Source organism: Ixodes scapularis, unplaced genomic scaffold (assembly GCF_016920785.2).
Source record: "Ixodes scapularis isolate PalLabHiFi unplaced genomic scaffold, ASM1692078v2 PGA_scaffold7__128_contigs__length_106722199, whole genome shotgun sequence".
In the NCBI taxonomy this organism is placed as follows: Eukaryota; Metazoa; Arthropoda; class Arachnida; order Ixodida; family Ixodidae; genus Ixodes; species Ixodes scapularis.
In genome coordinates, this window is record NW_024609882.1 from 5,078,476 (window position 1) to 5,094,289 (window position 15,814).

The following is a 15,814-nucleotide window of genomic DNA, read 5'->3' on the forward strand; positions in this document are numbered from 1 at the left end:
GTTTCGGGGCAGTAAAACTGGAAACGCCGATTGGCTGAAAAAAAAATGACGTCACTTCCGGTTTTGTTATTTTGTTTAATTTTAGATAACGTTTTAAAGTAAAAATATATAAAAAGGTACTTTTCTTGTTTTTGTTTGTTTTTACTTTTTTTTTGTTATTTTCCTTGCTTGATTTTTTAATTTTGGCTGGTACGGTTCCGTTCTGTTCCGCCTTGGCGCCCTTGGCCGCGGGGGCAATGTTTTTGTTTTCGTTCTACGTTCAGGTGTTGGGTGGCGACGTATTAACCGTCGATAACCAGCTGAAGCAGCTCAAGTTCTCGAGTGGAACGAGGTTGACCGTGCGCAGTGGCAGCCGTTGACAACAAAAACAATGTATGCACTAAGCTTCGCCGGATGAGTGCCGGCGTCGATCGCGAACCGCCAGAGCCGCCAAATACCTCTCGTACATCTCCAAGAACACCAAGAACAGGAGGTATTCATAAAGGTGAGTGTTCACCGCACTTTAGTGCTTCAGTTCCGTTTGGAGTCGTTTGACATAATTTAGTCCGGTGCGTCCGGGAACAAAAGCGCTACCAGAAATGGCGGGAATGGTCGGTCGGTGCTGAATGCTGATGCCATCCAAGCGGATTTGAATTGGGTTTCGTGCGCTCAACGTGTCGATTTGTTTCTTGAGCTGCCTTTACCAACCGCTCGCCCGAAATCGTTCGGTAGAACATGCGGACGTGACGGCTAGCAGAGCCCTCCGCAAAGGCTTAGGAGCGCGCTCACAATTTTGGAAGCTTCCGTATGACCGCAAGTGCTCAATAAGTCGCTATAGCAATGATTGCATGCCATCGACACAGACTTCGATCCAGTTTTTCAACGAGACAGGAAGGCCCAACGAAGCAAGCGTAGAATCTGATGCTTCGCCTGTCACTGTCTGCGCGGGAACACGCCGAGAGGCGCTTAAACGAGCTGCCAGGGCGTAATTAAAAAAAAAAAAAAAAAAATCTAACGCAGGTCTGAATTACGCGAGGATCGTCTCGAAGCATGGTAGCCTCAACAGACGCTTGCCGCCACACGCGAGGAGAAAGCAGGAGGCCCGAAGTTTGAATGTGAAGGTAAAACGTGCTTTAATAATAATGATCTTTATCTGCACGTTCCTTTGTATGACTAAGGTGATCGTGCTGAGACACAATATAGCAGCGATTGCTCTCGAACAAAGGACAGGACAGCAGAAAGGCAATGAGAGGCAGGGAGATAACTGACCTCTCTGTTGTAAAACATTTTTCAGAGGAGGTGCGAAGAGCTGGCCCTCACTTTTTCAAGGCAGCCGCAGAACACTACGAGCCCCGAATCACTGCCGCGGCTGACTCACGCGGATGCTGTGCTGCACCCTGCACTGCACATGGTTCGAAGCACACTTCAGGGGACCAGTGCATGCCCCTGCTGCATCGTCACGGTATGTTTTGTACTGCTTTTCCTAGCGGTGCACTGAGCAGTCCAATCTTGAAGGGAGCACGCGAGTGCGTAGCCAGTGCTCCATGCAGCGAGGACCGCAAGCACCCGCGGAAGCTTGGAGCACACGCAGTGACGCCAGCAGCCGTGCACGCTGGCGTCGTCTGCTACTGTACCGTCCTTTCGTTCGGTGCGCAGAAAAAAAAAGGAGTGACCGCTCTGTTAAAAGTCTGATGGTGAAGGCATCCTTTACAGAAGCACTGTATGGCTCTCTGCACGCTAGAATGGGGGCTGTCATTGATGCTCGCAGAGGCGTCGCCCACAACTAAGCAGACGACCAAAGTCCTGAGCAGGTGACTAATCGTTTCATTGTTCTTTGGTAGGGAAAGGTAGATAATGTGCTTCTACTCCCAGCTTTTTTTTTTTTTTTTTTTATCACCATTTAGTATGTTACCATCAAAACAGCATCCTGGTGTTCACATAAATATGTGTTAACAATACCTATCGTCAAATATGTGACCTAAAGAGCCAACTGCGGCCGATGATATCTTTTAAGTAGAAAAGAGTCAAAGTACAGGCTAGCTGGTGGAAGTCAACCATTTCGTCGTTTACCCTGAGACTGGGGGGTTTTTCGAAGAGCAGAAGTAGCAGAAAAAACAGACAGGTCTCAAACTCAGCTATACGTTTATTTCAACAACTTCCTCTTATATAGTTCGTTTTCGTCGTCAACAACCAATCACATACGACTTCTCCTTTGCACCGTGACTTTTCAGGTTCCACTCTATCACAAAAGAAGCGGACACTCCCAACGTTTCCAAGTGAAAAGGTTCTAGCAGAAGATATGCCTCACAAAGCCCCAAGCACTCTTTTGTGTCCTCACAATAAACAGGACAACAGCCCACAACAACATCCCACTCAAAACTGGTCACCTCCAAAATTGTAGAAAACAGACAATACACACCAAAGAAGCCTTTCAAGATGATAAAAAAAAAAAAAACACACTTAAAATTGTAAAAATTGCTTGCAGCGGTTCCCTATTTGCATGGAAGGTTGACTAATACAATGGAAGGTGCAACTAATGCAATAAAAAAAAAAAAAAAAAAAAAAAAATCTAAAATTGTAAAAATTGTTTGCAGCGGTTCCCTATTTGCATGGAAGGTTGACTAATGCAATTTCCTAACGATCTAATCCTAATTGTTTCTCTTACCACCCTTTTAACATCGTTCCTTTCCTTAACAACTACATCCGTTCCAGACCAATCCGTTGTGCAGTTTCTACACTCCTCCAGATGCTTAGCCAACTCCGAATTTGCTGCATTATTTTTAACATTCCTTTTGTGTTCTGTTAAACGATCGTTTAAACACCGAGAGGTTTGGCCTACATACTTAAAACCACACGCCAAAGGAACCTCATATACCACGCCTACGCTACACGGCACCGACTTTTCCCTATGCGCCTTCTGACATCCCCTCTGAGCCGTTTCAAAAGGTGTCAATCTATCTAACCTAAAATCCGTGCTGAATACGACATCCACGCCATATTTTTTTGCACATGCTCTAAGATTGTGGGACACCTCGTGAAAATACGGAACCACAGCGTACCTATTCCTGATTTCTTGCGTTTTCCCCCTTTTTCTCCCTGCACTGTAGGGCAATCTGTCTTTTGATGTACTCTTCCCCATATCCACTAAAAAACCAGTGGGAAAGACTGGTAATGGCAGGATATGGGGAAGAGTACATCAAAAGACAGATTGCCCTACAGTGCAGGGAGAAAAAGGGGAAAACGCAAGAAATCAGGAATAGGTACGCTGTGGTTCCGTATTTTCACGAGGTGTCCCACAATCTTAGAGCATGTGCAAAAAAATATGGCGTGGATGTCGTATTCAGCACGGATTTTAGGTTAGATAGATTGACACCTTTTGAAACGGCTCAGAGGGGATGTCAGAAGGCGCATAGGGAAAAGTCGGTGCCGTGTAGCGTAGGCGTGGTATATGAGGTTCCTTTGGCGTGTGGTTTTAAGTATGTAGGCCAAACCTCTCGGTGTTTAAACGATCGTTTAACAGAACACAAAAGGAATGTTAAAAATAATGCAGCAAATTCGGAGTTGGCTAAGCATCTGGAGGAGTGTAGAAACTGCACAACGGATTGGTCTGGAACGGATGTAGTTGTTAAGGAAAGGAACGATGTTAAAAGGGTGGTAAGAGAAACAATTAGGATTAGATCGTTAGGAAATTGCATTAGTCAACCTTCCATGCAAATAGGGAACCGCTGCAAACAATTTTTACAATTTTAGATTTTTTTTTTTTTTTTTTTTTTTTTTTTTTTTTATTGCATTAGTTGCACCTTCCATTGTATTAGTCAACCTTCCATGCAAATAGGGAACCGCTGCAAGCAATTTTTACAATTTTAAGTGTGTTTTTTTTTTTTTATCATCTTGAAAGGCTTCTTTGGTGTGTATTGTCTGTTTTCTACAATTTTGGAGGTGACCAGTTTTGAGTGGGATGTTGTTGTGGGCTGTTGTCCTGTTTATTGTGAGGACACAAAAGAGTGCTTGGGGCTTTGTGAGGCATATCTTCTGCTAGAACCTTTTCACTTGGAAACGTTGGGAGTGTCCGCTTCTTTTGTGATAGAGTGGAACCTGAAAAGTCACGGTGCAAAGGAGAAGTCGTATGTGATTGGTTGTTGACGACGAAAACGAACTATATAAGAGGAAGTTGTTGAAATAAACGTATAGCTGAGTTTGAGACCTGTCTGTTTTTTCTGCTACTTCTGCTCTTCGAAAAACCCCCCAGTCTCAGGGTAAACGACGAAATCTTTTAAGTGTTCTTTTTCTCACAAAGATCCCTGGCATTGACTTTTTAGCCACGTACCTTGAGTCCACAAAAACAATGTGCTTCAGCTAAATGTTATTCACACAAAATACATCCTGACAAGCTGCTTTCACTCTCGAGCCTCGAAGAAATTTTGCAGTTTGATTTGAACTATGTTGCAGGTTAAGGAGGTAGGGTCAGGGAAAAGAAGGTGGGAGAGGAGGAAGCGGGCACAATGCTGGTCAAACCCTCTCCCTTCGCCGGCGTTGCATCCATCTCCTCCTCTCCCACCTTCCTTTTTCTTCCCCTACCTTCTTGAGTTGTCACCGACCATATAAAAGGCATGCATTGATATCACTTGTTCGTTTTGTGGCCATGGCGCCAGCAAGGTTTGAGAAACGTATCCTGCTTCACAGGAATTCAGCACTCAACATGGAGAAACTATTGGCAGTGCTGCTGTAATGTCTTTGTCCTCGTCTTTTGCAGCCATCTAAAAAAGAGAAATATAATACTAGGAACACAGAGCAACGTCACGCGCCAGTACATAGTGTACTACGAAGGGCAGGTAAATTGACTGCGGAACACGATTTTCTCAATGTCCTCACGGTTCTTTCGGCCAAGTACATACAGATAAGACGATTACCATTAGAAATGTTGAACGCCAATCCGAAATGTTTTTTGGCGGTGTGCCGAGCAAAAGGACATTGCTGCAACAGAAAACATGTGCCATCCTCTGCCTTTGGTGCTTCTGTGTCTGCGCCGAGCTTCCGCAGCCACCAACAGTCAACGCTGCATGGACTGCCCGCCATGCTTTCATGCGTTCCATGTATGATTGGCACGGCATGTGGATGTGTCATGCAAGTGACATCAGCGCTGTTGGCAGTGCCATGCTGGTTGAGCTTTGCTAGGCTCTGACCATTGACAAGCTGTTTTATGCAATAATCGCTCTTGGAAGTCCCCAAACTGTTTTTAGCAATTCAAGTGTCAGATTTTTTTTAGCTATGGTTATACAGGTTTTCTTTTTTAACATTTACAGATTTCAAAGAAAAAGTGAAAGTTATGACAGTTATAAGTTATACGGCCAGGCGGACATTAGATTCATGGAAGAATGCAGCTAAAAGTCCGTGTAGATCATGTGTATCATGCTTCTCTGCAGCGCAGCTACATACTTGCGTAGGACCACCCCCATGAAGTGGGGTGGGGGGGCTGCATGCGTGTGTTGGGTAGCCCCTCTTGGTTTTACAACTCTACCCTGATGTAAAATTTTAGATTTTAATGCGAACAAGTTGATAACAAAAAAGAACTTGGTCAACATTGATCTTACAACTCGAGATGTAAAAGGAACAAAAATAGAGAACAGCAAAATGTGGAAGAAGACATCTCGCTTCTTTCATTTTCATTTCACTAAGTGACATTGGTCGGCGACTGTAAGACTTTTAATCACAATAGTTATACACCACAGGTCCCGGGGATCATGGCATCGATGAGCTCGCTTTCGCCTTGTCCAAGGTAGCAGCGGAACACTACGGGCAGGCCCGGAGTCACCGCACCGGCTGGCTCACGGGCGTCGTCCTGTACTCTGCACGGCACTGCGTGTGGCTTAACCGGCCAAGCAGAGGGTCACTGCATGACCTTTATGAGGCGTCGCTAGCCATTGTAAGTATATTTTGGACGCTCGTGTCAGGGGATGTACTTTTGTGTTCTACAACAGAACATGTTTGGTGGCGGTTCAGTCTTGCCAATTCAGCCATTTTGAAACATAATTTTGTGGCGACTTGGCTTAGGTTTTCTGGCTCGGCCGTCTTTTGCACCAGTGTCTAGGCTCGGCGTAAGCCTCTTTGTTCTTTATTGTCAAGGCTAGTGTAATTTCTGCTACGCTGTCGAAGCAACTTCTTCATGCGAACAAGATGCAAGACGAAGCTACATGCTCGTGCACAGTGCATGACCACATGTGAAAACTAATAGAGAGTTTGTTTCGCTGCAATCGTGCCCATGCGCACCCACTTGCAACATGAAGTGAGTTTGTTTCGCCGCCGGCACTCCACACGTGCATGCGCTCGCTGCGCCCTGAGAATTAAGTGTGTACCTGAATGCACTCCCGTCATGCATCACTTAGGCAGGGAACAAGAGCAGATGACTGGTTTGTCCACCATGCGGGACAGTAGAACTCCAGAAAAAGTGAACTTTCTGCTAAAAAAATGACGTCCCACGAGCAACAAAATCGGACACGAGCTTGAATTGTGTGTCTGCTATTCTATAAAGCAAGCAATCCACAACCTGTGCTTAACTTGCAAGTTTTCAGTCATTTTGTTGCTGTACAGACGTCCATATACACCGGTGGATAAAGAAAGGTTCAGAACGAACATCAGCCACCGCGAGATATCTCTCACCATCCGTGCGGGGCTAAAGAGTTGGGACGTTAGTTGACAAAGCTTGCCCGGCAGAAACCTGCGACGCGTCCAGTCGGGAGCCGAGAAAGCTAAACTGTTTTTACCCGAGGCTTGGATAAAATCACAGTGTTTAAAAAGGAGCCATGGAATTTATTTTGGGTGGGATAAATTAATTTAGATTCGTATTTTGCTAATACAGTTGAACCTTTCAAGAACGAAATTCTCGCGGCAACGAAGAAATCTGGCGGCCCCAGCGAACGTCCATAGGGTTCAATGCATTTGCACCCTCTCAACAGCAAAGAGTTTTAAAAAGCAGTCCCGCATTAACGAAAGTTTGAGGTAGTGATCTGCCATAGAGTTATTCAATGTGTCTACCAAGTTGGCATTTTCAAATTCCCTGAGTTTTTCAGGTTTCCTCTGAGTACTTTTGTGAAATTCCCTGAGTGACACAGAACTTTGTTTTAGGTCAAGATGGGCGGACACCATGTCGCAACATGCTGTCACTCTCTAAAAAGCATGTCATAAAATAAAATAACAACACAATACAGTTTTGATGATAGCGAGTAACTTTTATTAGATTTAAAAAGAAAACAGAACGAAGTGGTTAGTAAAATTGATAGCGAATAAAGTATAAAAAAAGGTAAACTGAGGTTTACGTGACCCCCCCCAGGTCTGGTCATGTGACCTCGGGGGGGGGGGGGGGGGGGGGGGGGGGGGGGTGGGGGTGTCGAGACCTGACGGCGACGCCGCTCAAGCCGGAAACGGGAGCAATAACAGGGAAAGGAAAGGGTAAACAAACATAAGGCGTTCAAAGTGCGATTGCTCAACCCTTGTTGTCAAAACACTCCACCTAACAAAATCTTTTTTTTTTTCTTTTTTTTATTTTGGGGCTAAGGAGTCGCACAGTGACAGCGGTGTTTGCACGCGACCGTTCCAACAGCGGGCACTCCCTGCCCTCCCCACGCGCGCAGGTGCCCTTCCCCTTGCTTTTGCCATCCTCCACTTCTTTTGTTTTTATTGGTTGCTTTTTTTATTTTTTATACAATTGCTTTTTCGCTGCGCATCCCCGCGTGCGCGTATGCTGGGTTGGCGGTCTGCCAGCCTTGCAACCCGAGCTGTGTGCTCCCTGCCGGCGCAATCCAACCTATAGGGAGAAGCAAAGAACGGCCTTCGTTCGCTACATCGAGTGTCCCCTCCATGGGAGTTATGGACATTCGATACAGAAAAACAATGCAATTTTCTAGGGGATGTTTGGACTGTTTCATATAAACAATAATTCGAAATACGGGTGTGATATAACCGGGTTCGACAGTATGTTTGGCCGTCTCCCTTAATTTCCAGATACCTTCGTTCGTTTGGCACGTATATCCCCGATGCTAGAAAGCGCCGACGTTGTGTTCGCGCTGAGAGTGTCCGACAGTGCACATAAATACACGTGCGAAGCCGTTTTTGCACCGTTTTTTTTTTTCCCCATAGAAATGCATTACCGGAAGTCAATTTTCGACTGGTTGCTGTCTGCTTCAACTTGCGTCGGCACACTAGCACCACTTGAACCTCTAGCGTACATTACAATAACCCTACGCGATCTGCAACATTTTTTCGTCAAATGAGCCAGTTTGGAACCGAGAATTGTGAAAAATGGAGCAGTACACTCGTCCGACAAGTTGGGCACATACGTTTCCGACAAGCATCGGCGCGGCCATTGCTGTTTACATTCGGTCAAATAATGATGACAATGGCAACTAGATGCTTTTTTTGGGGGGTTGGTGAAAACAGCGTTTTGCTAGCCCATCTGTTGGCAACTACCTAGGTACGTGACGACACCGCCTGCTGCTATTTCGCCGTCCGCCGCGTGCACGCCGAGATCGCTCGCGCCTTGTTTACTACCTTTCGTTTGGCCTGTCGGAAAGATGCCGCCTCCCATTAAAAAGTTTTTTTGCACTTCAGGAGAACTCTGCGATCACTGCCAAAGCCAGAAAGAAGTCCGATATTACAGAGGAGTTCAGTATCCTTTGCTTCTCGCTTTCTACGATTCTGAATTCCAAGGACAGCATCATGAAAAGTAATAGGTGTGCTTAGTTGTCCATTTCTGCAGCAGCGAAATTCTTGCGAGAACGAAAAACGTTACCTTCCCCCGCGGTTTGGTTATTACGGGTGTGATGATGTGACTTAATGTGGAAAAGAAGTGCAAGTCAACCCATGGATCGGCCTGGAGGGAGATACGAAGAAGAGAGATTTTGGAGTGCGTGCTCAGAGGGCGTGAAAAGGACTGGCCGGGAGATTGTGCAGAGAGCGGAACGACACGATCGGCCAGGGCAATCGGCGGCCTCCTACTGTCTGACCAGCAGCCTGTTCCAGCGAGGGCAGCGAATAGAAACCTACGCTGCCCCCGGCTTCCTACAGCGGGAGCGCTTGGTGCGGTAACTCTGGGGCCGCCGACGGAAGCCAACCGCTCCCGCTCCTGACTTCCAGCCACAACCGTGGGCCGACAACGACAGCACAAGACACACTGCTGCACAGGGACTCAAAGACATGGTGACTGATGCGTTTTCCTTTCTTTAACTAAGTTTTCTTTTTTTTGTATAAGCATATGAACCCTTTGATTTTTTTTTGTAAATACAAGTTTTCATGAAAAACGAAGGACATTGTATTTTGTCAATTATTAACCACAAAGAACCCTGTGACAACGGGGTTCAACTGTAACATATTGTTCAGTGGGCCGAGAGTCAAAAGGCTGCTTTTCGGTACGAAAATTCGAAAACATGACGGACTATTTTGTACTTCCTTTCCCTCAAAAGCTTTCCGCATTTTCAGTGCGACACATCCGTGGTACCCAAAGCACGTGAGCTGGCCCTAGCTCACATGTTAGACTCGACCACTGTGTCACCATTGGCGACGAGATGTTTTGGTGGTTTCATCTCGCGGACGCCTTCCTGTAGCGGTGCTGGTAGGATCGAGCAGACGACGCGCTACGTCAAAGCGCCGAGTGGCTAGTTAGTTCGCCTCTATGTCGATTAAAAATGGATTATTAACCCTTTGCAGTCAGATACTCTGACCAACTTAAAGGGCAACTCCGGTCAAAACTCAAAATGAAATAAATTACTGGTATCGTTGTAGACACAAAATACGACCTCAGCCAAAATATTACGTCCGTGGGACGCCGCATTCTCAACTAATGCCGATAATAAAAATGTGACCTGCCGCAAGCCGCTGCTTCTTAGCGGGCGGCCAGCGGGTTGGCGATCGCTAAAGCAACATTGCGCCGTGACGTCAGTATCGTTCTCTTTTCCTCCGGCCCGGGCGTTGCGCGGAGTGCGTTTCTTCGAGCCGCTACCACCGGTACTTCGGCTTGTGATTGGCGTGTTTAGCCGTTGATTTTATCTGTAGCCCATGTAGCTTCGCTATAGCCTTTTGTTTATCTGCTTGTGAGGACTCCAAGACTCGTTTTAGCGAGCAACTTGGTGCGCCCAAGACTGCCCAGCTGTTCCTCAAAAGATGCCGAGTACAACTTGTAGCGCTGTGGGCTGCTCAAACAACCCGCTGTGCAACACGGAGGTGCTTTTTCACTAGTTTCTAACGGACCAAAAACTGGAGAAGGTGTGGGTGAACGCTGTTCGACGAGTAGACTTTGGACTTCAGCTTTTAAGCGCCCGAGGAAAAAAAAAACAAACAAAAAAACAGACATGTACAGCCCAGCACACATGTGTTGGGGTGCCGCAGCCCGCGCCGGAGAACCTCAAAGCTTCGTGTCTGGGACTGTCCCGCAGCGCGAAAGCGAGGGGGCCCTCAGGGCGTCACCCATCCCTCCGTATCCTTTCATCCTCCTCCTCAAGAGCTGCGCTCTAATCCGGCGTTACAGGGAGTCGTAAACGGCTTTTTTTTTTTTTTTTTTTTTAAGTTTTGAATATTGCTTATTTTACTGTAGGTAGATGTGGGAGTTGTTTACGAAAATATTTTTGGAGACCGCAGAAGCAGACCACACGAGTCACCCCCCTCGCCCAAGTGAGGGGTGACCTGCAGTCTGTTTGGAAAGATACTGTGTCTGTAGCTTTGATACAAAGATATCTTTCAAAGATACTTTGAAAGATACTGTGTTTGTAGCTGGCTTCAGTTGCTGCGTTCGAATGTGCATCTATTGACATTTGGTGACCGTAGCAGTCAATTTATTGTGCAGGAGGAGACTGGTGGGGCGAGATCAGGAGCACACTTGGGCTCTCTTGCAGTACTTTTCAATGCGGCCACAGAACAAGAACATAGGGTTCTAAATAAGGACTGAACGCAGATAGCCGTTACTCTCTGGCGCCTATTATTTTGACAAGCCTTCCATGAAAGGCACTTTTTTTTTTCTCACCTGGAACATAGGGTTGAAGTATCAAACCGCCCGTGATGTTGCGAGCGAAATAGGATATCACCAGAACATCTCGGTGTTAATAATCGCAGGGAAGATGAGAAATGCAGGGCATGTCTTATAGCTCAGCCTCCAGCGAGCACTCATCGCCTTTCCTCATGCTTTGGCTGTGCGTGCATTCTTGAGGTTTGCAAGATGCCTAAGCATTGCTGAATGGAATGCGAATGGCTGGGTGTGTCTAACAAATGTCCCGCCTCTACGCGTTGCCGAAGGTAGGAAGCTCTCTTGCTGGAGGCAGGGCAACTGAGGCTTCTCATAGCCATTCTCATCTTGTGAGGGACTTAGTCATTAAACCATTTTAAAAGTGGCAGTGCTACACCATACAATAAAGGTTTTTACAAAGGCAATTTGTAATTGATCTTGTCAAAAGCTAGTTATAAATAGAAAGAAAAAATATCAACTTACTTCAGTGAGAAAAACGGATGGTGCCTTGTATTCAAGTTTACAAAAACATTTCTACTGACAACCTAAAAAAATCCCATTGAATGGTGCTGTTTTTAACTGGAGTAAAGAGACCCATGTCTGTGTACAACTAGCTATAGTCCGTTGCAACCTAAGGGCGAGGGTAAGATGGGCCGGGGAGGAGGAAGCAGACGGAACGCTGGAGAAGAGAGGGGGAAACCTCCTTCTCTCTTTAGTGTTCCGCCTGCTTCCTCCTCCCCAACCCGTCTTACCCTCGCCCTTCGTTCTTAGGTTGCAACTGACTATAGACTCTTTCAAAGCTTATATTAAAGACCCAGGCAGTGACTGTCTACCCTAGATATATCACCATCGTCCTTCACTGGTGCTATGAGACCTCTTCCACAACAATGAAAAATCACAACTTCTCGGAGATGAAATGCATGCTTTAAAGGGGCCCTGCAAGGGCTTTTTGACTGGTTTTTCATTTGCACCGAACCTGAGCGCACTGAACGTAGTCAGTGCAACTTAATTAAACTTTTCTTTTCTCGAATTTCGCTTTATTTTAAAAGTTATAGGCAAATTAAAATTACAAGAACAAGCAAAACATAACCTTTTTCATGACATCCTTGGTCGCTCGAGTGGCCATGAACTAGAAGAGGGCTAAGTGAGCTCAGCGAGCGCTCCGTGTCAACAGCTCGAGAGGGCGCCATATAGCATGTTCTGGAAAGGCTGTATGAAGCGGGCAGCCAGGGGGGCTCGCATTGCATTTGCTGCACGATTAAACACTAATTCGGCATGACACTTCATTGGTCACAAACGACAGCAAACACGGGGTAAAGATCAGTTCAGAACGGGAGCCACTTCGCACTGCCATACCGCCAAAGGGCCAAACCGCAAGCCAAAGCTGCTCGCCGAAGGCCTTTGAAATGCTCGGAACCGGTCGGATTTTCGACTGCAGCGCCGCCGCATACACCCGAGACCTTTCTACGCTTGCCCTCGTCATTGCCTGATCCCACTACACCTTTCTAGTATGCGCCGCCTTTTCCACCGCTTGGGTGGCGGGTATGTCGAAGGGTCGTTTCTTGTTTCCGTACTTTATAAACTGCATTTGTTTCTTTTCTGGTCTAAAATACTGAACAAAAACTACTTTCACAAATAATTGAAACGGTTCTTTTAGCTTTTAGCGGCTCCGACCACTAGTAAGCCCAGGACCAAAGACGTCGCATTTTGCGCGCTTTCAGCAATGCGGGTCGCCCCCGTAGGTAAAGGAGGTTTCTGCGTCGGCCGGTTAAAATATGACGCACTGACATTTAGTTACTTTCTCCGTGCCCGCTGGCTTGCCTGAACGCCAAGAGACGTGCAAACCGCAAAAAAGGTAGACGCTTAAATATGGTTGCAGGGCCCCTTTAATGAAGGGGCAAACAAATCAGTGCAGCCCTTAAAATAAAGCAAGATATAAAATCTGCACTCGCAGAACAGCCGGGCTTTAATTTCTTTATTGCTTTTAACATTTCGGTGTTAACTTGTTTGATTGCTGCAATCTTGTTAGTCAATATTACTAAAAAAAAAAGATGTGCTTGCATTGACCAAAGTGTGAACATTGTTCACACTCTAACAATCTCCAGTCCTGCTTGGCAACGGTAGCAATACATGTACCAACGTTCTCAGATCTAGGTCAGTTGACAAACTTCGGAAAACGCCCGACGCCTTTTTGCAGTGTGTCCGCTCAGTGGCGTCTGCCGCAGTATCAGCCTGCCCTTTGGACAGATCCAGTGGAATGTTGGATGCACATTACCTGCAGTGGAAAGTGATTTTTTTTTTTTGTTGTTGTTGTTGTTGTTCTTATAGTAAACTTAAGGCCTGCACAATACTTAAAACAGAAAGAGCGTTGTTCAAAAAGCAATTTTCGTTGACCGCAAAGGAATTGGCACTAGGAATGCTATCCGCCCTTACCTGCTTGTGCACCGGCAACAGAGAAAAACTGGTTTAGAGTGCAGCTCTTAGGTGCCCATTTCCACGCTTCATTGCGTCGCCGTCTGCATGATCACCTTGCTGAATTTAGTGAGAAATTGAATTTGTGTTGAGGTCACGCAATGTCAATTTTTCTGCTAAATCTAGCTGAGGAACTGAATTTGTTTGTGAGTGACGTGGCATGAAGTCATGTGCCATTTAGCAGGGTTGTTTCCTCAACACCAATTCAGTTTCCCCGCTAAATATAGCGGGGAAACTGAATTGGTGTTGAGGTTGTGTGACATCAATTTCCCCACAAGATTTAGAGAGGAAACTTAAACCGCTAAATTTAGCGGGGAAATTCTTGCTAAATTTAGCAGGAAATTTAGCGAAAATTGCCTGCTAAATGGGAGGGGGAGGAGAGGGTATGGAGGGATAGGAGAGGCATAACCTCCCCTCCCCCTACTCAAGCGCTGCGCTCCAATTTCATGTTACAAAGAATTGTAAACGTCTCAATTTTTTTTTTTTTTTTTTTTTTACTGCTGCTTTTCTATGGAGCTTGTCAACCGACAGATCTAAGAAAGTTGATGTGTACGGCCCGAGCAGAGGCATCTATTTTTCCAAGCACAAGTTTTGAAACCCCCTTTTTTATTGAATTCTTTCAAGAAGACACTCCGTTTAGAGGAAATGGCAACGAATCTCCTTTTAGCAAATTTGTTTTTAGAAAAACAAAATTCACCGAACTTGACTGCTTGCTCTAGCATTTGCTTGTCCTGCCTTGGCTGATGGCAAAGCCGAGCCAGTCAGTCAGTGAGTCGCTCGCTTGGGCGGCCAGCATATTCAGAGCATGATCGACAAGTTTTTATGCATGCCACATCCCTGCTGTTTTCGCAAGAATAATTTTACATTTTGCCTGGTTTACAGCCCAAGAGAGGAGAGTGGGTGCTCAAGCATAGGTCAACATGCCTCAGTGCATCATGCTCTAGTCTTTAGCATCTTCCAGACTTGCTTATGTTAATCGAATGGATTCACTAAACGGTGCTCCTTTGCAACCGATTGTTGTAGGCTGCACCTACAACAAGCAGTTGTAAGTGCAGTACATTCTATTAGCATAAAATAAAGGCACACAGCCAAATCACCTCAATGATGCCTAGCAAGTGGCGAAATAAACTTCCCTTTAACAAAGCATGTGTAGCTACCGAGACATCACATTATTCAGAGTGCAGATGCAGAGTAGCTTTCTTTTGGCCTTTGCATCATCTTCCATTGTCCAGGCACAAGCGGCACTGCCGAAAAAGACCAATAAATAAATATTCAACACGGTGTATTATTCACTTTTGTACCTGCAACATTACCGTCCTATATAGATAGTCGACAGCTGCCCCGGCAACTTTCCGGACATGCGGAATCAAAACATCTCATCAACACAAGTGCTATTCGCCACTGCCGTAAGTTGAAGAATACTTTTCAAAAAAATAAAAGTGCATCTTTCAACGCAGTGTCTAGCGTAACCTTACCCCAAGATTTCGAGTTACATCTAAGGTACCCAATATGAAAAATAAAGTTTGGTCCGACGTAACCTAATATGAAAATTAAAGCTATGACAAACAGAACCCAAAATAAAAGTTAGTTACGTCCTATGTAACCTACGCAACGTAAGTTTCGCTTTACGGCCGATGCACGACATAAATACAAAAATGTCATGACTTACTACTGCATAACATCCGATGCAGCATTCATTAGTCAGTTAAAATCTCAACTCTATCCGCACCTCCAGCTTTGTTGAGGGGGCTGGAGTGTTCCTCGCACATTGAAGCTGCTGAAACTGGGCATCCCCTCCTCTAAAACAATTTACTCAATTGTAGGTACTGGAAACAGAAAATGAACCAGTGTGTGATGGGTTTGGGAGGGAAATAAACGTGGACAAAGGCAACCAAGCAATTTAGAAGAGACTAGACCCGCCGAGCTAACGTTCTGTACGAACAATCTGAACCTTATATACTAGTTCTTGTACAAATACAAGATACCCACGATATTCCGCGATAAGTAGCCACCAAAATTAACATACCAATTAGGCAGTTCTGTTCGTAAGTCACGCAAGTCGCCGAACTCTCCTCGCAGAACGTTCGCGAAACAAAAACGGCCATCTTGGAAAAATCAAAATAGTGATGGTGATAGCGATGGGGCTTCTATAAAAACTCAGAGAACAAATGTAATCCCTTTATCTGATATATAAAAGAAAAAAAAAAAAAAAAAAAAAACTTATGGAAAACATTTACCCTAGCAAAAACTTCTTAAAATAATGGTAAAGTTTAAAATAAAGATCTAAAGTTTAAACATTTAGTTATGTTAAAATACACTTGGTAAAGTCTATAAATCTTGTTTCAGTAATTAAATGCAAACAGGACACAGACTTCG

The 15,814-nt window shown here is 45.4% G+C and overlaps 1 protein-coding gene and 1 long non-coding RNA gene across 6 annotated transcripts; one reads left to right on the top strand and one right to left on the bottom strand.

Moving 5' to 3' along the window:
• The first annotated feature begins 163 nt into the window (after nucleotides 1-163).
• On the top strand, nucleotides 164-7,508 carry LOC120838561. 4 transcript variants are annotated; one of them, XR_006076579.1, is made up of 4 exons: nucleotides 186-484; nucleotides 1,000-1,100; nucleotides 1,274-1,790; nucleotides 5,709-7,321. XR_006076579.1 is itself a non-coding variant. In XM_040208540.3 (4 exons), the coding sequence occupies exons 1-4, from the start codon at nucleotides 394-396 to the stop codon at nucleotides 6,065-6,067; spliced, it is 726 nt and encodes a 241-aa protein (XP_040064474.1). In that variant the 5' UTR covers nucleotides 186-393; the 3' UTR covers nucleotides 6,068-7,322. The 4 variants fall into 4 exon arrangements, 3 of the variants coding, with proteins under 3 accessions (XP_040064475.1, XP_040064474.1, XP_040064476.1); XM_040208540.3 differs by having other exon boundaries at nucleotides 1,267-1,441; nucleotides 5,709-7,322; XM_040208542.3 differs by having other exon boundaries at nucleotides 1,274-1,441.
• A 5,418-nt stretch (nucleotides 7,509-12,926) lies between these two features.
• Nucleotides 12,927-15,776, bottom strand: LOC120838562. Of its 2 annotated transcripts, XR_006076581.1 has the most exons (4): nucleotides 15,465-15,776; nucleotides 14,536-15,264; nucleotides 13,400-13,498; nucleotides 12,927-13,241 (listed from the first exon to the last, which is right to left on the bottom strand). It is a non-coding gene; the product is annotated as an uncharacterized LOC120838562 (long non-coding RNA). The 2 variants fall into 2 exon arrangements; XR_006076580.1 differs by lacking the exon at nucleotides 12,927-13,241 and having other exon boundaries at nucleotides 13,357-13,498.
• Nucleotides 15,777-15,814: the final 38 nt, after the last annotated feature.